This window comes from Rattus rattus, chromosome 6 (genome assembly GCF_011064425.1).
Source record: "Rattus rattus isolate New Zealand chromosome 6, Rrattus_CSIRO_v1, whole genome shotgun sequence".
In the NCBI taxonomy this organism is placed as follows: Eukaryota; Metazoa; Chordata; class Mammalia; order Rodentia; family Muridae; genus Rattus; species Rattus rattus.
In genome coordinates, this window is record NC_046159.1 from 107,112,058 (window position 1) to 107,138,922 (window position 26,865).

Sequence of the window (26,865 nt, forward strand, 5' to 3'; positions counted from 1 at the left end):
TTTTCCTAATCATCAAAATGACAGCACCATCCACTCAGATAGATACTCAAAGCCCTGGAGCGAAGATGAATGCCCCTTTCTTCTTCCCCTTTCATCTCCACAGTCCCCAGGAAGCATGTTGGAGCAGCCATGCTTCATTTTCTCCCATGTCCTCTGACTTAGGTCTGCCAGCACTCCTCACTGAAACTCTGCAGGTCTCTTCCACTCAAGCCCTTCTTCTGCACACTGCAGCCAGGCAGAGTCGGCTAGCCCCGCCTCCTTCTTCACTCCTTCTCAGGGCTTCTCATTCTATTTGGGATAAACACAAACTTCTTTCCATGGTTCAGCATCTGCCATCTTCCTCTTGGGCTTCACAGTTACACTTTGAGACACTCCTCGTCTTCTGGTCCCACAGCAGTCTACTTTTTCCTTAGTGGGTTATCTTATTTTATTTATTTTTATTTTTCATGGTCCTTGGGACCTCTTTTTCACTGACCTAGAAGGTTCTCCAAATCTTTGTTTGTCAGATACTCCCTGGCTGTCAGTTCCTGTGTGAGCACTTGTGAGGTTGTTTAGCTGATTGAGACTCCATGACCCCACCTGTAGAAGTTTGTCTATAGAAAATACCCCTGTTCCTTGTCCTTTTGTTTGTGTGTGTTAATATTATCTAAAACCAGCTCTATTTATCTATTTTGTTTCCTCTTTAGCACACGTGCACACACAAGTGTTGGGAAACGGAACCCAGAGCCTTATACACGCTAGACAAGCACCCTACCATTAAACTACATCCCCACTTCTGTTTCTTTCTTTTGTCCTATGTTTGATAGGATCAAAGGCCTTGGATCAGTCATACTGTACTCTTAGAAGGAAGGTGACTGGCACACAATGGGCAGGGCTGCACACATGTTGAACAAATGTGTGAATAGACAGGAGATGCTGGTTCGACTTGCTGGTTGACTTTGACACACTATCTGCTGTCCTCCTAACTTGCACAAGTGTAGCACCTCGTTAGGTTCCATGACATGTGACCAGCAATACCTGTCAACATAATAACACTTCTAAAGATCTCACTGTGCTAATCTGACCTTCTTGCTCCTCTCAGGTAGGAACTATACATTTTCACCGGGGTCTTGTAGGACTCATTTCTCCTACTTTTGCTATAGAATCTCCAGTGATGACTCTGATGGTAGCTTTGTACTGTAGGGGAAAATAAAATCAACAGAAGCATTAATATGGTGTTGGCCTGTTTTATGTCACCTTGAAACAACTTAGAGTCATTTGGGAAGATGGACTCTCAATGGAGAAAATGCCTCTGAAAGATTGGCCTGTGGAACATTTTATTGATTAGTGGTTGACATGAAAGGCCTAGCACATTGTGGGTAATTCCACCCTTAGGCAGACGTTGAATAAGAAAGCAGGCTTGGAAAGCCTTGGGGATCAAGCCAGTGAGCAACACTCTTCCTTGGTCTCTGCTTCAGTCTCTGCTTCCCCGATTTCCCTCGGTGATGGAGTGTGGCCTGAGAATTGTGAGTTGCTTTTGGTCGTGGTGGTTTATCATAGCAACCCTAACTAAGAGGTTTAGTGAACCTCTCTGAGGCTCAGACCCTGTCTACACAGTCATACCAGAATGGGTTGGATGGGGACAGTGACATGCTTTTGGAATCATGTGTGTTCAGTGTTCTTGAGTTACTTGGAGGCAGAATGTTACACTCATGAGTGGTGGTAGTCATGCTGTGGGTAGACTCTTGGACCACATCGAGAGACAGTGAACAGGCAGGAACTTCCTCCCTGTTTAGAAGTTACTGTTTTTCTGTGCATGGCTGTGCAGAGCAGACTCAGAAAAACCACTGGAAATACAGGGAAGCCTCCTGGGCTTTGCAGCAGTCTTGATTCTCTGTGGCCCCTCCACTGGCATAGCTCTGAGAAGATCTTGAAAGAGGGAATCAGCAGCTTCCAATATTATCAGATGTGCCTGACTTCGCTTTGGGGCCTCCTTTAATTCTGAATTCTTGTCATCTCAAAAAGGGGAAGGGTACAATTTATTCACAGGGTTGCTGTTCTAGAGGACCAGTATGCTGGGAGCCTTGGGACTCTTGAGGACAGGGTCTGGTCCTGACTTGGTGATACGGGTTAACTGCAGATATCTAGAGTGTGCTGACCTTCTTGTGATAATAGCACCTGATAGAATGTCAGAGCTATTTGGACTGGGTTGGACATGAACATTATGGTCTTGAAGCAGAGCAGCTGTGATGACCACAGGAGATCCTTATGAGATTCTGGCCTATTGATATCCCCTACCTCCACCCCAGTGCAAGGAGGCTCACGAGATCTTCATGAAGTCCCAACTCCTGGATTTGTGTAAAAGGTAAAGGATTGTCTCAGGTGGGACTTCTCAATGGCGGAGTTGCCAATGAGTCACCAGTGCACTGGTGAATAATGCCAGATAATGGAGTACTGATGGAATCTTTAGTTTGCCAGTCTCTCTTTATGTGGGGTATATAAATGCTTCTTATGTCTCCCCAGGAAACATTGCACAGCCCCAGTTTGAGTTTCATGTTTGAATGGGAGTAGGACAGAGGACAGGAGTTTCTGCTGCTTGCCTCATGGTGGCTCGATAAATGCTTTGTCAGTGCAGGGGGTGGGGGGGTTGGCAGGGATAAAGCAGCTGGGGGTAGGGAAATGTTAGATAAGCTGGAGAAATCACTAGAAGCTGTAGGTTTCAGCCTAAGGATCTGACTCACAGGTTTGTGCCCACTGCACCGGAGAGGACTGGTGTCTTCCTGTCCTGTGGCTGGGGACAATGTTTTAAAGCACGCGTCAGTGCTTGGGAGTAAGGAGAAGGTGAGTCCACAATGACTTTACAAGGAAGTGACACATTATGCTGGCATTACTTAATCAATAGGAAGTGTTTTTAAAAGTCACTGTTGTCATGGTGATGGAAATGCTTTCCAAACTTTAGGGACCAGAATCCCCTGTTCTTTTCTCCTCTGTTCATTGCCAGGTAGTATCGGTAGCCTCGTTTCGAAACTTTGTTGCATCCATTCTGAATTTATTTAATTTTTTTAGGGAGCAAATATAACTTCATTCAGCTTCCGGCTGCAGTGGGGGATTTCTGCCAGGATTCGAGGCACACAGCTGAAATATATTTTGTGTCTTATGAGCTTTGCCTCATCGTGGAATTAAATAGCACTAATTACACGACTATAGACCAGTGAGGCAGACAACTGTTCATTTCCTGATTTCCTCTAGGATTGAAAAAGGAAGGGATGGATGGAGTAGGGGACAAGGAGGACATGTGAGAGATCATACCACCAGATTTTGGGGGACAGTAGGGGTGCCATCATCTGGCAAAGTGTGCCCCACTCAGGTCAAGTGCTCCTCCACAGTACTACTGTTTGGTGGGGCTTTGGATCCTTTGCATGAAGACTATTAGGTCTGGAAGGCCAATGGTGGCATGACTCTGATACAGGTGCCAGATGCCAGTGACAGGGATGGTGGCAGTTTCAGGGGTGGTAACTGGAAAGATTCTCAAGCTCCAGGACCCAAGAACATGCCCCTCAGTTTTGAGTTCCTAGAACCCTGCATTCATTTTTATTGCTTCCAAATCCAGCAACTTTCTTGAATTATGAAAGTCTAGTTAAGGGTCTGTGATGTAGCTTGGTGGCAGAACTACACACACACACACATAGACATACACACACACACTCACACACACACACATACACGCACACACTCACACATACACACACACATACACACACACACACATAGACACACATACACACAGAGTCTAGTTGGAAATGTTGCATCTGTCTGAGGAAAGGAATGTATGTCTCTTTCTTACTTGTTAAGGGAATGGGAATAAATGGTGTAGAATCAAATTATGTGGGGTTTTATATTAGACCCACATGTGGTGTGGCGGGGTTCAGGACTTGCAAAACTCCTGCCCACTTTCTACACAGCCTCAGAGGCCAAAAGCAAAACAAAACAAAGGATTAAGTCACGACATGGGTAGTCCGATGAGGCAATGGAGAACTGAGGAAGTGTGTCTTGCCCCTTGGCCCTGGTCCTCTTGGAAGAGAAAAAGTAAACTCCAAGGAGAGTGATGTAGTCCACTTGATAGAAGAGGGTCCTCAGCTCTCTGAAGGAAGGCTGCAGGGTTAAAGCATGGCTGGCACATCCCCAATTTAGGTCGGGCAGCCAGGCAGCCAACTGAAGAAGGTGTCATCTCGAGAGTGACTCCAGCACCAGCCTACCATCTGGTAAAAATCACTCCTAGTTGTTCCAGGCGTTACCATTGCACAGCTCTGCCTGGAACCCCTACAAATATGGTCGGAGGACCTCTCTTCAAATCCGCGATAACTTCTGTTCTGGGAAGTCTGAATTTCCTCACTTCTGGAGTTCACCTTAAGAGCAACTCGAGCATGATCTTTACCCCTTGCTTCTAGAAACACCCATTTGCAGGTGGGTGGAACTGAGACATCATGGAAAATAGGTAGACCATGACCTGTGAGGGTGCCTATTCCTAGTGTCTGCAGTGTCCTGATTCATGGTGATTCAAAGAGAAGAGGCTTCGGGGAATGTCACTAGCATAAACATGGATGTCTGTGAGCTAAGAACATCCAGCCTCTTCCCCCTGCCTGTGAGGGGAGACGAAGATCTTCAGAGTGAGTTCTCATCTAGCAGAAAACCATTAGACAACTGAAACCAGCTGGTCTGTGAGTCTGAGGCTTGAGGGCCATGTGGGCCTCCTTTCTGGATGGAAACCACTCAGCCACACAAGTCCTAAGTTACATACACAGGACAAGTGGGCCTTGGGTCCCCTTCTGAGACCCAAATGTCTGTCATCTCTTATATAGCAAAAGTGACATCATTTTGCTACTGTGTCAGGATGTTTTGGTCCCTTTCCCACAATTTCTGTTCACTCAGAGGACAGTGCCAGCCTCTGAGGCTGGGAAACTGATACTGGGATCTCCAGGCAAAGTTACTCATGGAAGCTGTGCTGAGCAGCGGGGGTAGGAGGCAGCAGGCAGATAGATGTCAGGTTTCAGCAGTGGGGTGTGAATCTCCATCCCTAGTGAGCCTGTGTCTTTCAGTGATACACTATAAAGAGGCTGCCAGTACTTTCCTGTCTGGATCAGGCTTCTCTGACGAGTTCTGTGATTTAATGTCTTCCCAGCCAGGCCTGGAGTGGACAGAGCCATTGCTTAGGGAGTCCTCACTTCTCCTTGGTGTCCTGATGCCTGGGGTATCAAGGGCCACCACCAGGTCATAATGAAGAGTCTTATAGCGGCTGGGGATGCAGACAGGGGTTGCAACCTGGGAGAACCCCTCCAGGGGGTGGGGAGGAGGTGGCAATGAAGTCCAGAAGGAGGCCTCATGGTTAGACTGACTCTAGTCTCTCCCCAAATGGGACAACTCACCCTCTGGTGAAAGTTCTGAGGCTGAAGCTGGGGAGACCTCTCCATGGTAACATGTTCTATGGCTCTGTGAACCCAGCCCTAAGGATTGAGAGAAAGAGAGAGGGAGGAGGGGAGGAAGGAAAGGAAAAGGAGGGAGTGGAAGAGGGACAGGGGGTGGAAGGAAAAAGAAAAGAGGGAGTGGGGAGAGGGAGGGAGGGAGGGAGGGAAAGAGTCCATAATACAGCACAGAGTACCTTGGGAGCTGAGCTTGGTGCAGAATTTCCTGGGATCCAACCGATTGCCTAATTGGGATCCTCAATCTGTGCCTGGCTCTCCATGAGTCTTCCTTCTTTCTCCTCTTTACCTTTTACCTACCCTCCCTTTATAATGAATTTTATGTTTCTCCCTCTTCTAGAGAATTAGCAGCTGAGGTAAGAGTGAAGCAGTGGGTGGGAAACAGGCAGACTGAGAATCCTGAACTTTTCCTGGGTTGTGGGTACACAGTGGTGACTGTTCAGGGACTACGGTGACTTTCCCTTGAGCATGAAGTTGTTTTGACATTATCCCCAGGGATAATGATGGCTGTACTGTGTCACCCATATTCTCAGTCTTTTCTCCCTTTATCCCTGGGATGCTTACTTCTGAGGTGGCAACAAAAGGGGGGTAGTAAAGGTCAGGACTTGGTTATAAGCTAGACAATCAAACACTTGCAGTCTGTCTGGCTTGTAGGCCCACTACAGACACCAGTGTGCAGCCAGCTGCACATCTGCATGTAAATATGGTTATCCAGGAAACAAAATGTTACAAAGTAACAACTCATGGGCTTCATTTCTGAAAACCAAGAACTGGAAGGGAAAATAGTAGGTAGAGAGAAAAAACTACTGCTTAGAGTAGATTACAGATTGGAGAACGCATCTCAAACAGATACATATTTCTCCATTTTAGACTTGAGATCACTGAAGAAGGGCTAGCATTTCCTGCAAGCACATACTGCCTCACTGGGCTAGAATTTGGGAACAACCACTAAGAAATATGGAAGGTTTTTTTCCTTCTTATTAGATGTTCACAGAGTAGCCCTTGCTGAACTTGGAAACTTGCAGACCAGCTTTGAGAGAAAGGGAGGGAGCTACCATTAGTGTTCCCTATGCTACCCAAAGTGGAGACTTCGGAGTTCAGTGTCTGGCTTGAGGCACAGCTTTCTGTATGTAGCCTCTTCTACTTATAGTGAAGTGAATGTGATAATAGATCTACATATGGTATGGATATGCCTGATAGGCCAAGGATCCATCCACACTACAGCTCTCCATCATCCTATGTGTCCTCAGAGTCCTATTTATCTAGCTTGGTGGTTAAGACCAAAAAAACCCCAAAAAAACAAAAAAACAAAAAAACAAAACAAAACAAACAAACAAACAAACAAAACCCCCACAAAACATAGTGCCTTAGTCCATTTTCAGTTGCTATGGCAAAGTAGCAGAGAAGTGGGAAATTTACACAGAATGGGGACTTGTTTAGCACACAGTTCTGGAGGCAAGGGAGTCCAAGCATGTGGCACGATGTGATAAAGGACCTTTGTGCAGAGAGCAAACATAAAGAAGGTCAGGTCTCTATTGCTTGTCCTATAAAGCCTTGGTCATCCTAAAACTCTTACCTTGATGAACTCATTCAGTACTGATTACCTCCCAGACATTACCCCCAAACACCATCAACATATTAATTTAGGGATTAAATTTCCAACTCATAAAATGTATGCACATTTTCCAAACTATAGCACGGAGACACCCATTGTGCCCTGTGTTGGCCTGGGAATATCACCACGAAAGTCACAGTCCATGAGGTCTACCTGGAATGTCACTGGGATAGTCACTGCCTGTGTGGTCTAAAAGGAGACTGTGTGACAATGTAGAGGCCAGGAGATGTTCACCGTAGCTGACAGGACACTGACATCTCATGAATAGGTGCTACATATTTTTGTCACAAAGTTAGCTTTCTGTCAATGTCCTTCCTGAATGCTGGAGATACAGCTTCCTGGGCACAATACTGTCTGCAGGGTACAGGAGGTGGTGGAGTCCCTGGCTTCTAGTAATGGCTGAGGAAGTGGAATTCTGCACAACTTCTCCAGGGGACAGCTGCAGGCTCCTCTAGGAGACCCTCAGAGCATGCCACCATGTCTGGAGCTAGGGGAGCTACCCTTTGTTCCCAGCTCAGGACTCTTCCAATAGCATACGTTCAATTAACAGTCCGCTGCTGTGGGGGGTGGGGTGGGAAGTCATCTGATGAATGAGCGCCTAAATGCTGGCTTCTAGCAACTTCTATCTATGGTGCTGTTTCTCCCAGTGCAACTTTCTCAGGCCCTGCTCCTTTTCCTTGTCAGGAACTGCAATGGATATCTTGACTGAGTAGGGAAAGGTCTAATTTGTAGGCCCAAGGTGACTTGTGACAATATTCCAGCTGTGGACTGCTGGTCCCCTTCTAAATCATGTATGGAAGATGTAGCTTCTCAGATGCATTTGCACTCACGTTTTAAAGGGACAAAATGGAGTATTTTAAGTATTTATAAGCTCTGGAATAGGTTGGGAAAACTAACTTTGTCAATCCAGACCTTTTTTGACCTTGTTGGCATAGTGCCGAGATTTACTTAGAATTTTATCCATAATTGATACCAGCTGCCGCCTTGTAGACTCTGCTAAGATAGAATCATTCATTTCTTCCTTCTTTCCTTCATCCTCAAACATTTATTACATACTTCCTGTGTCTCAGGATCTAGGCGTAAAACCAGAGATATTCAGTGATTAAAAAAAGATGATCTTTATTATTTAAAGCATTTAAAGCATTATTAAATGCATTTACTGCATTCATTCATTCATTCATTCATTCATTGTGTGTGTGAGAAAGTATATGTGCCCCATGGAGACCAGAGGACAATTTGCAAGCGTCTGTTCTCCCCCACCATGTGGGACCTAGAGACTCTACTGGGGTCATCAGACTTGGTGGCAGACACTTAACCTGGTAAAAGTCATTTTGCCAGCCCATGATCCTTAGTCTTAAGAGACTTGGGATATTAGAGAGGACAACACATATTGAGATGAACTTAACAGTTTGTCATCTGCAAGTCTTGTACCGGTTCTTGTACCAACATACGATCAGGACGTCTTAGGTTCTTCTTGGGCTCAGAGAAGGCTTCATTTGAGAAATGAATGCAATTCCAGAAGCTAAAGCCATGGACAGGTGGAAACCTTGGGAAGGGTGTGGGGTACAGCCTGAAGATAGGGGGAGCACCATGTGGTTGTGAAAGTCTGTGAGTTCATGCTCACTCCCAAATCTCACTTGGGATATTCATCACCACTGGAATGAGCTGGGGACCCATCGCTTTCTTAGGCTTCTTACTCAACCTCACTGAAGAAGTTTGGGAGAGAGGACGTAGCAGTAGACACTTCGAGATTTCCCTCTGTGTGGATTAGGAGCTGCCCTGGTTAGTTTTGTCAACTTGACATGAGCTACATTCATCTGGGAAGAGGGATCCTAACGAAAAGAATGCTTCTACCTCATTGGCCTGTAGGATGTTTTACTGATTAAAGATTTACTGATTAAAGATTGATGTGGGAGTGTCCACTGTGGACAGTGCCATCCCTGAGCTGGGTTCTATAAGAAAGTAGACTGAGCAAGCCATGCCTTCGCAAACCAGTAAGCAGCACCCCTCCATGGCCTCTGCATCAGTTTCTGTCTCTGGATCCTGTTCTATCAAAAATTCCTGTCTTGACTTCCGTCTGCTAGACTGAGATGTAGAGACATAAACTGAAATAATGCATCCCATCCAACTTGCATATGGCCATGGTAACTTATCACAGTAATAGAAAACAAGATCCTCTCATTAATGACTCCAGAACACTGAACCTGAACTAGCCTATGGAAAGGGAAAAGCTTTTGGCTCATGTCTAAGGGTAGGGCAGGTGTCATGCACACCACCTAGACATCTATATAACCTGAGCCGGAACCAGGGCATCTCTCCTTACTTCTGTCCTCTTACGGCTTCATTCTTTGATGATCTTTTTCATACCTACACCCTTGGGTTACAAGATGGGCCCAGCAATCCTTTGCCTGCATTGAATGGTAGCCCAACGGGGTCATGGTGAACAATGAAATCAAAACGAGGTAATGTATGTGAAGACGACTTGTAAATTCTGAAGGAATTTTGTGAGCTAATTGCTATTTTAAACTGCTCTATAATAACTTTCTTTCTGCCACTCAGGAATCTGAGAGGATGGTAGCACTCATGAAAATTAGTTTGAGCTCTTCAAAACTTGCCATATAAAACAAAGGCAGTCCCAACTGCTTTAATCAAAATGATGATCAGCTTCTAAAAATGAGTTCCTTCTCCCCTGAGAACACTCAGAGCTAAAGGATGATTTCACAAAGAGGAGGTGGCAGTGTGTTTGGGTTTGATTTGGTCTGTGGGGTGAGTGACCTGTCCTCGGTCCCCTTGCCCACCCTGCCTGGTTCAGGAAACTCTTTAAAATCTTTTGAAATGATTTGAGTTTATAAATGGAAGAATAAAGGTTGATGCTTTTTAAATTTTAGAATTATTTTAAAATCAGTTAAGTGTCTTTTTGGACGAGAGTAATTTGAAGTATCAGAAATTGGTTCTTTCCAGATCAATTATTTTTGGACCAGTAATAGGGCATTCTTGGACTAAAGATTCCACTTACATGAGTCGATGTCCTGGGAGAGACATCTTCACCCTTTGGAAGATCCAGTTTTGCAGTCTTGTGAGGTCAGAATAACCTTAGGTGACCCTGTGATGTTACTGGTGGCTCTGCCCATCTGTCTGAGGGTCCTGAGCTTCGGTGGGAAGATTGGTATTGGCCATCTTTAGTGAGTTCAGCTGCTATCCACATGCTTGTCCATACCATGTCCTCTTCTGTTTTTTTGTTCCTTGTTTTCTAATCAATCTTTTTCCTGGGGGGTGTGCAGAGAGGTAAAGAGAGAGGGAGGGGGAGGGGGAGGGGGGGGGGGAGGGAGAGAGAGAGAGAGAGAGAGAGAGAGAGAGAGAGAGAGAGAGACTGTTCATTCCCAGCACCAGTTACCATTTCTTGTGAGTTCCCCTTCCCCTCCAGAGCAGTAATTTCACTGTCCCCAGATAGAAGTGATAAGTATTTGAGATGCATAACCGTATCTCATTTTGGTGCCTAATAGAAGATGGTGAATGAGCTCTGGACCCTTCCTGCCCAGTAAAGTCATGATTATAGCCCCCCTTGCTTTGCTGGCACTGACTGGGGATCTGTGGATTGGCTGTGGGTCTGCGACTGTGTAGAATAAGATGGGCCAAGTGGCTGGCACATGACATACTCTGATACAGGGTCTGCTGAAAGTCCCCTCCCAAAGGGCTTGTGGCTGTGCCCCAACCTGCCTTTGCCTGTCTGTAGTGAGCATACCAGCCCCTCTGGAATTTGGCTGTTGGCAGAGCTGCAGTGAGAGCTCTGTTAGCCAGCAGAGCATATGGTGCCCGAATAGCTGTCACTTTCAAGGCTGGGGAGCAGATGTTGGAACAGGTTTAGATAAAGTCAGAAGAGGCCAAATGTGATAGGAAGAACACTGAATGGGGAATCAATGGTCTGAGTTTCTCACCACCATCTTTTATTCATATTTCATTGATTGATTGATTGATTGATTGATTTTGTGTGTGTGTGTGTGTGTGTGTGTGTGTGTTCATGTTGTGTGCTAGTGCATGTGCATTTCAGTTTGTACATATAGAGGTTAGAGGTCAACCTTGGTGGTCTCTCACTAGCCTAGAACTCATTGATTATATTGGGCTGGCTGGTCATGGAGGCCGAGGGATCTGTCTGTCCCCTCCCCAGGACTGGGTTTATAAACATATACTACCATGCCTGGCTTTTTAACATGCTTTCTAAGGATCAAATTCAAGTTCTCATGTTTGCATGACAAGCCCTTCACCAACGGAGCTATCCCCCTAACCTTCGTCTCATCTCCATCTTTTATTCCACTCAACCTTCTGTGATTTCCTTTGACCCCTTTCACTATCACCTTCATTGTCTCTAAAATCAGGGGTTTGAGTACCATTTAACCAGAGTACCTAGTTCAAAAAAACGAATATCTAGGATCTCCTCTGCCTTTTTGGATTTGGAAAGAATTCGAGAGGAACTATCTTGACTCCTCATGACTTGTGCTGAAAAACATTTTCACTTTAACCAGTAGGTACCATCCCCCTTACTATAATCCTTGTCTTTCTAACCCAATATCATTACCATTCATTAGTAAGAACAGCAGCAGCACCTGCTGTGTGAAGAGAAGAGTCCTCATGTGCTCATCAATGCTTTCAGAGTCATCACATGTACATCTATCACTACATGTATTGCTGTGCCCGTAATGGATGTCACCTCCCGGGTAGTTCCATGCACATCACAGAAATTCCCGTTCCTTCCTGGGTTTGGTAGGTGATATCCTGGGACCTCTGTGCCTGGGACTCGTGTGAATTAAATAGGAACACCAAGGGTTCTTCTAAATTCTGGGTTGTGTAATGAGGCATTTCTAGAAAGTGTATGACTTTGCAGTGTTACAGACCTGGATCCCATTCCTAACTCTGCCCCTCATTGGTCACCTATCATTGAAAAACTAGCTAATTCATCTGCAGAATAGGGAAAACCATCCTGCTCTAGGGATGGCGATGATAACCATATGGGCTAATACAGAGGAAAGCATCTACCTGGCATGGGGCCTGGGGTATAGCCAATGCTGCACACACACTGCTATTTCTCTCTGCTTCTGGCCTCTCTTTCTGACAGCGAGGAGATGGTTGTTGAGCCTCTACTGCATGCTGGGCAGGGCTTGGTGACATGGATGCACTAGCAACTGTTTGGCTCCTGGGTCTCATCAATCCTCAGCTCTAACTCTCCTCTAGTGACGGTGAGGGCTTTGTAGAGGGCATGGAGGTACTGCTCCAAGAAACTTCTCTGTGTTTTACTTAAGTTTTTCCTCTTTCCTCAGCTCTGTGCATTTTAGTCTTGACTTCTCAGTAATTCTCTCTTCTGCTATACCTTCTTTCTTACTCTTGAGCTGTGTTCTCCAAGCCTTGGCTTCCTCATCCACACCCTGGTGGGATACTTCCATTGTGGACTTCTCCCAAGAAGGCACTTTTCTCCTGGTTTAGCTTTTCTCCGAGTTCCTGGTTTGACTCAAATGCTACTCCCTGACAAGGTTTCCGGGAGCCTGCTTCTTGTTCCTTCTCCTCAAGTAAGAACTCCCAAAGCATGCTGTCATATGTCACACAACTCCTCATCTCCTGTGATAAGTCAGGTTCTTTCTAGAGATTTTTACCTGGCTTGACAGGAACTGACAGCCTGACACAGAAGTCCTACAATATCTTGCCTGTGTTGCACATGTTCTGAGTATACGTTTGAAACATATGAGTAAATATATGAAGGCCCTTAGTTTACAGACCTGATGTTAGGATGGGGCTTTCCTTCTGTAAGGACCTTCTTCCTCTAATGTCTCACAGAGGTGCTTTTTCTTAGGTTTTTGGCTGACAGTGTAAAGTCTTTGTTGTTGTTGGTTTTTTCCCCCCTCTTCTCTGGGTGTCCAGCTAACCTGTGCTTTCTTCCTGCTGGGGTGATTTCTATTACTTTACAATTTATCTCATCCCACAACCTCATTGTTTTAGGAGCTTGGGAGAATGAGAAATCCTACAGAGCGTAGATGCCCCTAAATAAGATATTGGCTATTCTGGCCCTTATTTCATCTACTCTGGAAGAAATGAGATGCTGAAAACTCACGCAGAAAGTACCTGAGAAGTAGAAGGAAAGGGAACTGCTAGGATGGACAGCAATTTTGTTCCCAAAAGATGATTTGTTTGTTTGTTTATTTATTGCTAGATGGTTTCTGAATTACTTTTTCTCTTCTTTTGAAGGAAATTGTAGGAGGCAGGGGGAGTCCCCACTACAGGAGACAGAGGAGTCCTCAGCATTGCGGGCAGCCAAGATCTACCTCATTAAAATGATAGAAGAGCCCATAGTAGCTGGGTCATATACCAAGGTGGGGGGACTGGTGACTGCTGCAGATGGAAGGGATGGGGATGTGGACTTTTAGTTTAACCTCACTGTACCATCTGGTAGAGGAGGCAGGAAGGATAAAGAGGATCTGGGACAGCAGTTGTAATGGGTGGCCCTCAGAAGGGGACCAGCCATAGCAATTCTGTGTACATAACAAGAAGTACAGTCCAGCTCTTGCTGTGAGAGGCTGAGATCAAATGAGACGGTGAAAGATCCGCTGTGGACTACTTCAGCCACTCTTCTCAGTTTTGGTGGCACAAGCCACAAAAGTCTCATAGGCTGACGTTGCTTAGGTGTAAAATGATGTATTAAATGATCACATGGTTCTGTTGTTAGCACTTAAAGTTCTGACAGGTAACAATATGTATAAATTTGGTAATTTCAGCAGAAGGTAATGAGGCTTCTGAAAAGATTGCATTCTTCAGGGGATAGTGCTGTAGTTTTGAGTTAATAACAATGAGATCTCTGCGACTGTCTCCTAGGCCTAAGAGAGTGGGCAGGAGGTGGTCCATAGACGGTAGACACAGAGAACTGAGCAAGACCCCAGTATAGGTGGCTCCTCCCTCTAGCATTTTGCAAAAGCTGCTCACCTTGATCACTAACTTGGGATCAATAGCAGAGAACCCACTAATGCAGAATCCATGGGTGTCAACTTGGCGTGTACAGAAAAGTGTAGACCTTAAGTCTAGAAGGTCAACTGGAAGATGCTCTCTGTGGAAGAGTTGCTAAGATGAAATGAGACAGTATCCAGAGTCAGTGGCCAGGGATGATGCAAAGTCAGATACGCAGTAGGCGATGTGGCTTCCTATCAGCATCACCAATATCACCCTCACCATCACCATCACCATGACAATTATCACCATCATTATTACTGATAAGGTGTACTAAGGCTGCCAGCCACCAACCCATTCACCTAAGCTGGCCTCTAGCTATCCCAGGACAGGTTGATGTCATCTATGTGCCGAATTTAGGCAGATCTGAAGGTACCACAGAACCCTGCCATGGAACACTCACAATTAAATCTTTTTTCTTTACTAGGGGAGACATCCCTGCTGAGTCCTGGCCTCCCGAAAGGGACGGTTGTGCTGGAGTGCCGCTGTGTCTGATAGGACCTGTGTCTGAAATGAAAGCCATGCCCTGGAACTGGACTTGCCTGCTCTCCCACCTGCTGGTGGTAGGGATGGGTTCCTCTACCCTGCTTCCACGCCAGCCACCCCAGATGTCTCAGAAGCCCTCTTTTGTCACATTCCGAGGGGAGCCCACTGAGGGCTTCAATCACCTTGTGGTGGATGAGAGGACAGGGCACATTTATTTGGGGGCTGTCAACAGGATCTACAAACTCTCTAGTGACCTCAAGGTCTTGGTGACTCATCAGACAGGGCCAGACGAGGACAACCCCAAGTGTTACCCACCTCGGATTGTTCAGACCTGCAATGAGCCCCTGGCCAGCACCAATAACGTCAACAAGATGCTGCTTATAGACTACAAAGAAAACAGGCTGATTGCATGTGGGAGCCTATACCAGGGTATCTGCAAGCTCCTGAGGCTTGAGGACCTCTTCAAGTTGGGAGAGCCCTTTCACAAGAAGGAACACTACCTCTCGGGGGTTAATGAGAGTGGTTCAGTCTTTGGGGTGATCGTTTCCTACAGCAACTTCGATGATAAACTATTTATTGCCACAGCCGTAGATGGCAAACCTGAATATTTTCCTACCATCTCCAGCAGGAAGCTGACTAAGAACTCTGAGGCGGATGGCATGTTTGCTTATGTTTTCCATGATGAATTTGTGGCCTCTATGATTAAGATCCCTTCAGACACCTTCACGGTTATCCCCGACTTTGACATTTACTATGTCTATGGTTTCAGCAGTGGCAACTTTGTCTACTTTTTGACCCTTCAGCCAGAGATGGTGTCTCCCCCAGGTTCCACGACCAAGGAGCAGGTATACACCTCAAAGCTTGTGAGGCTCTGCAAAGAGGACACAGCCTTCAATTCCTATGTAGAGGTGCCCATTGGCTGTGAGCGCAATGGGGTGGAGTATCGCTTATTACAGGCTGCCTACCTGTCTAAAGCTGGTGCAGTGCTCGGCCGGACCCTGGGTGTCCGCCCAGATGATGACCTCCTCTTCACCGTCTTCTCCAAGGGCCAGAAGAGGAAGATGAAATCTCTGGATGAGTCTGCCCTGTGCATCTTCATCTTGAAGCAGATCAATGATCGCATTAAGGACCGCCTACAGTCCTGTTATAGGGGCGAGGGAACACTTGACCTGGCCTGGCTCAAGGTGAAGGACATCCCTTGCAGCAGCGCGGTGAGTAAGGAGGGATCTCATGGGCCTGGACAGTGGGCTTTGCATAGACCATTTGTAGCCTCTATGGGGTTTCAATGGGTCTCCATTTTGGGTCTCAATTTGGATTATCACCAGCCAAGCATCCTTAGTATGAAGGAATCAGCTAGAGCTAAAATGTATGTTTCTTATAGGCAACTCATTCTGGTCTCTTGTTGGTTATGAGAAACAGGGCTGCGAGTGGGTGGAGATATGTGAAGTCGATGTTCTTTGTATTTTGGCTTCCGGTGGAGAAGCTTAGAGTAAAATGATGGAAGATTCAGATAAGGCAAGTGCTAACATGGGAAGTCATTTTGCATTTGAGATGGACATGGGATTCCAGAGAATTATGGTTTTATTTTAGCCCCTTGTATGTCTCCAAAGGAGAGATAGGAAGAGATCAACCACATTTATAAGGTTATTCTGTGTTCGCAGTGCCATGAAAGAGAGGTCTTTCTTAGGTTTCTACTGCTGGGATAAAGAGCACAACTGAAAGCATCTTGGGAATGAAAGGGTTTATTTCAGCCTACAGGCCACAGTCTTTCAGGAGGGAATTCAAGGTGAGAATCCTGGAGCCATTTATTTTGGGTGGTAGATGATATAGTCAAAAGGATCCATAGGGATGTTATATACTTGGAGGACTCTGCAGTGCTCCCAAATGTAGGTGATCAATGAGAAACCATATCTGTGCTGTGCGTGTATGTATGTGCGTGTATTGAACACTTAAACATAGGTCAGTTGGGGAAAACAGAAGAAGATAAGTATAGAGAACCCTCATACTTCTCTAGTTGAATGACAAGACTGGTTCACCAAATGTGAGCAGAAATATATTTGACATAGTTTCAGAGGTTGCCAAAAGGGAGAGGTGGATCTCTGTGAATCCGAGAGCCCAGTCTAGTCTACATAGTGAGTTCCAGGATAGCCAGGGAAGAAAAACCATGTCTTAAAAACAAAAGCAAAATAAAACAACAACAAATGAATCTACTCACTAACCATCTCTTAACTATCCTGTCTCTTATTCTTCTATGTATTCTGGGAAGCCCTGTCAGTGTGTAGACCTAATATATGTGCAGATCCTAAGGTTGATAAGGAGAATCCTTCTCAACTGCCCTTCCACCTTATTCTTTGAGGTTAAAGTCTTTCAGTCAAGCACAGAGAGCTCAGCAAAATGACTGGTTTTGCTAGCCAGCTTGCTCAGGAGACTATCCTGCCTCCACCTTCAAGGCTGGAATTACAGGTGGGCTGCTAAGCCCACTCAGTGTTTGCATGGGATTCGGTGGACTCCACACACGAGATTTACACCTGTATAACAAGTGCTTTAACAGCCGAGCCCCTCACCCAGGAAGCTCTTGATATCATTAAAATGCAATCGAATTTTAAATCTGCATTTGGGAGGGGAGAACTTCAATCCATAGTGCCTTCTTTAAATATTCATTTTATATTTGAGCACTCTGACACGCTTGAATACAATGCAATAAATATCTTCACCAATGCATTTGCACACCCATGTACATACATTGCTTATGCCCAAAAATGGCATGACAGTAACGATCACCAAGCACATAGTTCTTTTTGAGATCAGAGGGTTTTGCAATCTCTCAAATCTCTCATGGTTTTCTTTAGAAACCTTGCTTGACAATTGTTTTTGGGTATTGCTTTTGGGAGCAGCAGCATCTACAGGGGTCCACGTAGACTGCATGAACAGGTATCTATCCCGCTCTTGCTCCTGTCATAAAAGAAAAGCCAAGTTCGTCCCAGAGGCCTACAGAGCAGTAGGCCCTAACACTGCATGGTATCCTTGGAGAGAACAGAAGGAGTACAGCTTTTGCGAGGCAGACCAATGCCAGGACTGGGAGTAATGGAGCCAGATAACAAGCTTTTGATTTTGTTTTTCTTTTGGCTTTAATTAGCTCTTTCAAGTTAGAGGCGAGTTCGGAGCTGAGAATAGGGAGGGGGAGGCCAGAAACTGCACAGGGCTAGGGCTGTCTCCCAGCCAGTCTAAAAAAGGCCAGGCCAGCTTTTAATGCACAGTATCAGTTTCCTTTGATTTGGTTGATACCCACGTTCCTTTGCTCAGGCTCTCTTGTTTCAATTCATTTGGGCTCTGCTCAGACCACACATGTCCCATATGGCACAATGTCAGCATCAGACAGACGGTACTGCCACACTGTCCCCAGTGTCAGCTGTGCTGGCATCCCGCTTTACTGTGGCCATCCCCAGTGTCGTTGTTCCTTCCAGTCTAGAGACAGAGAATGGACAAGGTGAGCTCTGGGGCTCCCTCAGGGTCTGCAAAGTGACTCTCAGACAGTGTCTTAGTTAGGGTTTCTATTACTGCGATAAACAACGTAATCAGAAGTAAGTTGGAGAGAAAGGGGTTTACTCAAACTCACAGTTCCATATCATAGTTCATCGCTAAGGGAAGCCAGGGTGGAAACTGGGAGCAAGCGCTGATGCGGAGGCCATGGAGGAGTACAGATGACTGGCTTGTCCCTTATGGCTTGCTCAGGTGGCTTTCGGATAGCACCCAGGACCACTAGCCTAGAGGTGGCACTTCCCACAGTGGCGTGGGCCCTCCCTTATCAATCATCAACCAAGATAATGCCCACAGACAAACTGTATGGAGGCTTTACTCTGTTGAGAGTTCTTCAATCCAGCTTGTGTCAAGCTGACATAAAACTTAACCATCACAGCTGGATTTGTCCCATGGGGTGCTGCTACTGGAATTAGCCAAAGGGAGGCTACGACTTTAAGAGGTTGACTTTTTAAGGGTTTGTTTGTGGAGGATGGGGAATACCTGTGGGCTTTATTATAGTTATAACTTGGAGAGCTAACCAAGGGGGATAGGACCAGAGATTTGTTCCAATTACACACTTTATCCTAATTCTGTAAGTCAGAATGCTTATCAGAACATGTTTAATGAGCTAATAGGGCCTCTTCCATTTCTTGAGACCTATATTTCTTCCCCTGATCTCAGAGCTGAAAGTAGTCTGACCCTGGGTCACTTGCCTACCTCATGAGTCCAGAGCCTTCTGATTGAAGCTCGTGCTTCTGCTCCCTATGGGCCAGGATGGCTGTATTCATGTTAGAGAGAAGCCTGGGGGACAGCCAGGAGTGCTCTCCTATGATGGAGTGGCTGCGAGTATCGAAACCTTTGCAAGTGTCAATCCCTGGGCTATGTTGGTTATGGATACAGTGGGAGCTGGTGAGGCATCTTTAGGTGTTTTGGGGGATAGGAACAGCCCCCAACTTTACTTTTTAAGCCTTTCTTTTCCTGGGTCCTAGTCTTCTCTAATCCAAATGGAAAAGGCATCCAATAATGAAGGCAGTAAAGCCTTCACATTGCACAGAGGATCTCGTGAGAGCCTAGGCGTAAGAGACCTAGAACAATCTGATGGGGTCTTAGATTGTGCCTCAAGGGCCTGAGGACTAACCTAGGCATAAGAGACCTAGAACAATCTGATAGGGGTCTTAATTGTGCCTCAAGGGCCTGAAGACTAACTGAGACCAATTTGTTAAGAAGGCATGTAGGAAGGTTAACCGATTTGGTTTAATTTCTATTTCTATATCTTCTCATCTCTGGCCTAGGCCCGGGCCCTGGCCTCTTTATAGACCTCTGCAACTCTCTGTCTATAGAGCACACGCCTCTAAGGCTACGTGACCTGTAGCCTACCAATTTTGTCCTGTGCTAGGACTCTGTGAAGGCCAGCTTTTTCCCAAGAAACTTGACAGTTCTAATACGAAATAGGCTGCCCACTCTGGGGAGTGCATTGTTGTGAGCTAAGGATCTGTGTCCTTCATGAGTCTAGAGGTTGTCCTAGACTTGGATCCCTACATTTCTCTCCCTTTTCAACTTACTGGATCTCTCACAGAGCCCTAGCCTCTGGCTCCAAGTAAACTCCTAAGTAGAGAGACATCTTAAATCCTGGGAATGTTTTAGGCAACTAGGCAACAGAATGGCCAAGATCAAGGAAAGACCTCAGTCTCCAGGAATGTGAAAGGGAAGCGATCACTATAGCCTGTAGATGGGACAAAGGTTGTAGTCAAGGGAGTGTCTGTCACTCCATTTCCTGAAGTCTGAGTTTGAAACCAACTAAGAAGCATCGGGTAGCACAAGTCTAGGGCTGATAATGGGAGGCAGACACAGAGTGGATACAAATCACTTCCTCTTCTCTGTGAGCTTTGACCTCAGAATGATCTTTTGCTAGAAAAAAAAATGGGTCCATGGGGCAGGGACTCTTATTTTGAGTCATCACCAGTCACCTGTCAGTCCCTCATAACTGGGAATAGAGAGTAAGGGTCACCATACCTTTGTATAGCCCTGTCTTGCCAGTGTGCGAGGTTTATGCCCCTTTTTATTGTTCCCAGAGTCCTATAGAACAACAGAATAGTCAGACTCCAAGCCCCAAGGGGATAGAGGGACAAAGAGTCAAGCGTTTACCTCAACATCATGTAATTAGCAGTCTAGAACATACTGTGTGTCTAAATTCCAAGCCTACTACTTTTCCCATGTCTGGATAGGCAAGGTTTCTATGCAAGGACCATCTAGGCAGAACAGGGAATGTGTGGTCCTAGACACAGAGTATCAGGTACAAATGGGCTCTCCAAGTTAAGGCATCTTGGAAACATCTCCCAAGATTCCAGAGGCCTGTCTGGAAGAACTATGGCTGGGCCAAGCTCCCATAGGATTTGAAGGTTTACCCACTGGCCTAGCCAGTCCCATGGGGGTAGTGGTACAAGAACCAGCTTCATTTTCACTTCCTGCCCAACAGCATACATCATTGATATGAAGGAGAACCCTATCCCTACATGCTGTGTGAGTCATCTGTTTCCCAAACACAGCAGGTAGTCCTAGGAAGTAGGCAGGGTCATCCCCTTAGACCCAGGCTGGCCTTGTATCACAGCATAGCTCGTCACTCAGGTTTGCCTGGTGGCGCCTGAGATCCTGAACACCATGAAAACGAGCATCCGGAATAGCCAGGCAGCTATCCCAGGCCAGTTTCAGCCGGTCTGCTTGGGCTGTTTTCATTTCTCTGTCAGCAGGAAGCTGGGCTCTGACTCCATGGGTTTGTTTCCTGTTATGTTGAGAGGCAAGAGTTCCTCTCTTTGCTTGGCACTCACACTCCCATGGTCCAGGAACTCCTCCTCTTCCACACCCTGACTCCCTTCTCATTCCAACCAATCTTGCCAACACTACAGACCACTAAATGTGGAGTAGCACATTCATGTCCCAATAGGTGCACATATGCAAGCCCTCACTCCTTGCAGGCCCTCTGAGTACACAATTTCCTTATTTAAAATTCAGATGCCTATTGTAAGACAACTCCAATGTAGCTCTCATACTAGGTGTCCAGGTCTAAAGCCATTCATTTATCTTAGCCTTCTTGGTCAGCAGGATTTGCAGAAGTCCCATCTGCATCTTTTGGGGTCATGTGATGATGGCCAAGTTCTGGGAGATGAGCTAGGTCTGGTGGGAAGAAGTCCAATGTTGACTTAATATATTCTTTCAGGATGCTACTTGGGAGGCCATCAGGTCACTGTGTGTGTGTGTGTGTGTGTGTGTGTGTGTGTGTGTGTGTGTGTGTGTGTGTGTGTTGGGGGGTGTTGACTGCAGAAACCAAGAATCACAAATACCAAAGTTTAATACAGGCACATCAAAGAGAGGCAGTCTCTAAGTTTCTGAGCTATGACTTAAGGACATGGATCCTCACCATGCTGAGACATCACTTCCCAGGTTCAGCACAATATCGTACACACAAGTACATATGCCCACATATGCACACACCTTCCCTGTGTCCATCTTCCCTCTTGTTGCTTCTCCTCATCTTGCTCTAAACCCCTCTCCTCCTGCTTCTTGTCTCTGTGGTTTCTCTCTACTCCTGCTCACACACTACCTCAGTCGTGAGCATAGTGATATTCCTCTCTCATGAGTATACAAATGTATATGAGTATTTGTGCATATGAGTCTCATTGACTATGGCGTAGCACAGCCTGAGATGGAATGCTGGACATCTGTCAATCAACTCATGTATGTACCTCACTGATCACTCCAGATATGGGATTCCCTTTGATTCATTTCATCTACACAGGGTGGCGTCTTGGCAAGGATGCTGGCCAGGCAGTCCTGACCTTTGGGTTTCAGCACAGTGCCTGCTCATGAGCTATCAAAAGGCCCGTAAATAGTTTTCCTTTTGCTCTAACTTTATGCTAAAGAAGAAGTTGGTAAGATACTATATATTTCATAAAAAGTAAAAAAGAAACACACAAATGTTATTAGAAAGTAAGGGCAGGCCTGGAACTCCTTGGTGAGTACCAGTGATCCCCGCTCCACCCTGCACCCTCACCTCTGGTTATACCGTCCCTGTGGTTTATTGCGGGATCTACACCATCAGTATCTTCTTCGGAGAGGTTTGGGCTGTGTCTAACTGAGGTTACATTCAGTGTCTTCATCCCTAGAATGTGCTTGTTTGAGGCCTGCCTCCCTTTTTCCATGTACACATAATGGGAGCTCAGACAGTGCACCAAAAGAAGACATCTTCTGAGTCACAGTCTTGTTGCTTTTTGTCTCCTATGTCCTTTAATTGTGCAAGGCTGAAGGGAATGATCACACGTCCACGCACTGGCAACTGCTCTCATTTCATTAACAAAGAGAGGGAAGGGACAACCAAGGGCACTTTCCTCGTTCTATCTGTCCATTTAGATCCTTCGTCCCAGTGAGTCTGGCTCCAAGTGCTGTCCACATATACATATTGGCATCCCCAAGAGCAAGGAAAACCAGTATCGTTCTCCATGTCATTACTGTGTCTCTGTCAGTGTTCCAAAATATAATGGGATCTGTTCTGCTGATTTATCCTGCATGCAGGCGACATTACCCAGACACACGGGCCGGAGAAGCAAGAGAGGAAGATACACGGCAACATGAGTGGAGCTAATAAAATTTATTCCCACTAACAAGGGAATGACCTACCCCATAATTCAGCCTGGTGAGCAGGGCCACTGCTTCCCTGTACCCGCCAGGAAACACACAAACTTAATCATCGTGGTATTCCTCACCTCAATTATAGTTCGAATGGTGGCTGTGGCTGCTTGCCTTAAAGCCTGGGAGGGGGAGCAAGAGCTGGGATTGATGGGCAGTTTTGTATGGATGTCTCTGCCCCTGACAGGCAGCTGCTAGGGGCGGGAAAGCTAAGGTCTAGAAAGGGAGGGAAGCTTCCTGGTGGAGTTTTGGCTGGTATTGCTCACAAGGCTGAGAAACTTCTCTGGGAGTCCCCAGGGGTCCAGTTGGGGCCACTAGATTTGCTCCTGGCCTGGTTGCCACCTGCAGAGTTCTGATTCTCTTGCCAAGCTGGTCCATGGCTGTGGCCTGTGCAGGCCTCCATTGTGCCATGTCAATGGTTACTTATTAGAGGGAGGAACCCAGGGCCTTCAGCAGCAGGGCTAATGAGGAGAAGGTCATGGGTCCAGCCCCCAGTATCCTGACTGAGCCGCTCTCCGATGGTGCTGCTCGGCAACCCTTTGGAGGGCACATGGCAAACACTCGCTGCTGGTTATGACCTAGCTTGCAGAAAGCATGTCGGCATTAGTGCTCCTCTCCTGGGAATCCAGCAGAAATTAGTAGCCACAGAAGCCTATTAGAAGCCTAGCTTGTTATCACGACTATCGAAGGACTCCTTAGATGTCTGGTGACATTGGGCAACAGTTGATACCCAAATACACAGAGGTTTCAACACTAGTATAAAAAGAAACATTGCCTTAGTTGATGGCTTCCATTGCTCCATAGGTACAGAAGAAGTACAATAATTAAGCTTTGGAAGTTGCTTCTACTCCCCACCGAGCTTCTGGGACATAATTGGCTTTCTTCTGCCCTGAAATTTCGCCCCTTCCATCCTTTATGAGATGCCTGGAAGCAGAGCTCTTGGTTCTTGGGAACCTTGGCTACAGTTTGTTGGGTTGTTTTTTCAGCCCTGAGACACTTGGCGCGGAATCCCTTCAATAACATATTTGTCTAACTAGGCTACTGTGGCTGTGTCTTGCTGGCTTTCCCTCCTTTCCTCTGTACACATCCATTTTCCCTACAATTCCACTGAAAGGGACACAATAAAGAATCACTCTGAGATGATGCATTAGTAACTAAGTGGATGACTACAGTCCCCCTTTCTGTCTCTGCTCTCTGTGTTCACAGCCTGGGTTCAGGGGCAACCTTCACCTCTAACAATTCTTCCCTGGCTTCCTTCCTGCAGTAAGAGCCTCAGTAGAGATGACAGAGAGGGTTAGGAATTATGATGGAGAAAGCAAAGGTTATGCTCATCAGTGAAGCTATCAAAGGGTTGAAGGAGTGTGTGTGTGTGTGTGTGTGTGTGTGTGTGTGTGTGTGTGTGTGTGTTAATTCTTTGTTAGAGAAATGGTCGCTCAAACACATCTTACAGAGTAACAAACAGGCTTCTCAACAAGGCTAAACCTAAGCCTACCATAGTCTCCTGGAGTTCTTTCTAGGCTCCTAAGAGCCTCTGGGAGCCCTCTCTGTTTACCCCTGAGGAGACAGTAGCGCGTACACAGCCTCATCTCTAGAGGCCCATGCATGCAGTGCTTCAGGCCCTGGTGTATTTATGAGCACCCGAGGGGTCAGCAGCCATATTTGAGATATGGTTCCTAATAAGTGGGTGATCATTATCACCCTGTACTGCAGAGCCTCACAATCAGAATCTGTATTTAGACATGAGCTATTACAGCTTATCTGATCAATACCTCCTTTAAAAAGAAATCCCACATGCGTGTAATTCACTGGTGCTGGGTTTCTAGCAGAGGCCGGCTATGGGCAGCCCCTGCTGTGTGTGTGTGTGTGTGTGTGTGTGTGAGAGAGAGAGAGAGAGAGAGAGAGAGAGAGAGAGAGAGAGAGAGAGAGAGAGAGAGAGAGAGAGAGAGAGAATTAATGCAAAGAGGTTTATGGCTTGTGAGAATGCAGAATCCAGAGGTCCTCCATCCTAAGCGTCTAAGCAGTGGCTTACAGATTTCTCTCCTTTTCCTCCTGTCTTACATGTTTTCACAAAGCTTCACTTCCACCACTTCCACATTCTTCGGCATATGTGGACACAGGAGAGGAAGATACCAAATTTGATGATTGGCCAGGGACTGTCTCATCTCAAAACAGGGTTTGTTTGGTTATGACCAGGTTCTGGAAGTGGCAGACAGCAGAAGTCCTCCTTTAGTAGTGGGCTTTGCTGTCCCTGAGCCTGGAAGATGCCCACTCTAAGGCTGCTGCCTAGCAACACAGTGGGCAGACACGAGGGTTTTTGTTGTTGCTGTTGTAGTTTTTTTTTTTTTTTTTTTGTTTTTTTGACCAGAAATTTGAATTTCAGTTTTCCCTGTAGCTTAATAGGTTACTAGGGCAGCCATAGTCAAGACTTGATTTTGTTTCCTATAAAATGGGTTGGTTTAGACTGGTAATCTTACTTTCTTCCCTGGAATAGTACAAAAGAATGGTAGTATACTGTGTTCTAAGCCAAAAACAAACCATGGAGCAAAGACTAAGTCACCTCTGCAGAGTCTGTTTCTCTAGCAGCTGGTGGCCCTGGCCTTCCTTCCATCCAGGGACACCTGAAGTAAGATACCAACCACTTGTCTAAACACAGCTTAGGTCTGTTTACCCACTAGAGGAGGACAATTCGGGGGACATCAACTGAGACTCTTATATCTTTATGTTCTTGGGACTTTCCTTAATGCTTGGTCTTTTATAAATATTCTGAAGCAAATTAATAAACAAAGATCTGTCAATAGCATTGTTCTCCCAGAAGCCCCCTTTCCCCCTTGCTCAAAACAAGGAGTTTCTCTAGGCTAAGGAACATCAGTACAGGCTTAGATGGACCTACAGTGGGAATTTTGGTGGCTTTCCTCCCTCATTTAATGGACAGGGATGGTGTCCCAGGGAAGGAGAGTGCTGTGGGGGTGCCCAGAATTTGATAGGAGGCAGGGGCAATACTCCTCCCCCCAGGAAGGGGCGAAGGACTGTTTTGCTGCTTGTGTAAAGACTCTTCTGTTTGCTGCCCTCAGAGCAAGTGTAGAACAATGTCTGGCCTTTCATTTTCCTTCCTGGGATTCAGCAAAGTCCAGCAGGTACATCCATGGTCAGAGTAGCCAGCCAACTCCATCCATCACATTGGCTCACCTGACCTGCATTTCTAGGCCAGTATGGGCTGTTTGTAAGAAGTGGATGCCTGGGGTGAGAGGGGAAGCCTGTAGCTATGGTAAAGACTATGTCCCAGAGCTCAGCTAATTGGTCCACAGGGGGATGGACCTCCTGACCCCTACCTCGTTAGCACTGCCTTTGGACCACTGAGCTCTGGCCTAGTTCTGACCTTTCTGTAATAAGGGTTCACCAGGTTTCTGATAAAGGTAGGGCAGCTGGGGGCCAGGGAAAGTTTCTCTGTGTGGCACGGAAGGGGCCGCAAGAAGGAGACCAGGGTTCCCACCAGCTAGGGTGGGCAGCATCAGGATCAGGTGCCAACCCACCTCTTGCCTTATGGTCTTCAAGAGGGACTGGCATGGCTCCCAACATGATGGTTGGGTCCTTAAGAGCTGTTCACTATACCTAAGGTTGGCGGGTGATTCTGAGGGTGTGGTTCCCACCCTCCCTAGTGCTGTGACCCTTTAATACAGTGCTTCATGTTGTGGTGACCGCAACCATAAAATTATTTTTGTTGCTACTTCATAATTGTAATCTTGCTACTGTTATGAATCCTAATGTAAATATCTGATGTACATATGGTCTTAAAGTGACCCCCATGAAAGGGTGGTTTGACCACCAAAGGGGTCACAACCCACATGCTGAGAACTGCTGTCCTTAGGGGTTGAAAGAGAACCCCCACAGTTTCCCTTGTCTGCCTTCTCAGTCTGGGCTCCTCAAGTGGCTGCCTTGTGGTTCTGTCCCAGAGCCAGGGGACATTGACAGAAGAAGGAAGCTGGCAGTGTTTTCAGCCCCCTCTCAGTGGCGATGATAGAGCTTTTCAGAGTGCCAGTCTCTGCAGAGTGGGAGCAATTTCCCTGTAATTGGTAAAGTAACCGTAACTGCTCTGTCATTTGTATGTAGCGACACGTAATTGCACGG

The 26,865-nt window shown here is 46.3% G+C and overlaps 1 protein-coding gene across 1 annotated transcript in view; it reads left to right on the forward strand.

Annotated features, from left to right (window-relative positions):
• The window catches only part of Plxna4 (plexin A4), a 440,342-nt gene that overhangs the window by 58,199 nt on the left and 355,278 nt on the right, over positions 1–26,865 (forward strand). The window contains exon 2 of the mRNA XM_032906796.1: positions 14,483–15,752. Coding sequence (XP_032762687.1) covers positions 14,568–15,752 — 1,185 coding nt within the window. The 5' untranslated portion in view covers positions 14,483–14,567. The remainder of the gene's footprint in view (positions 1–14,482; positions 15,753–26,865) is intronic.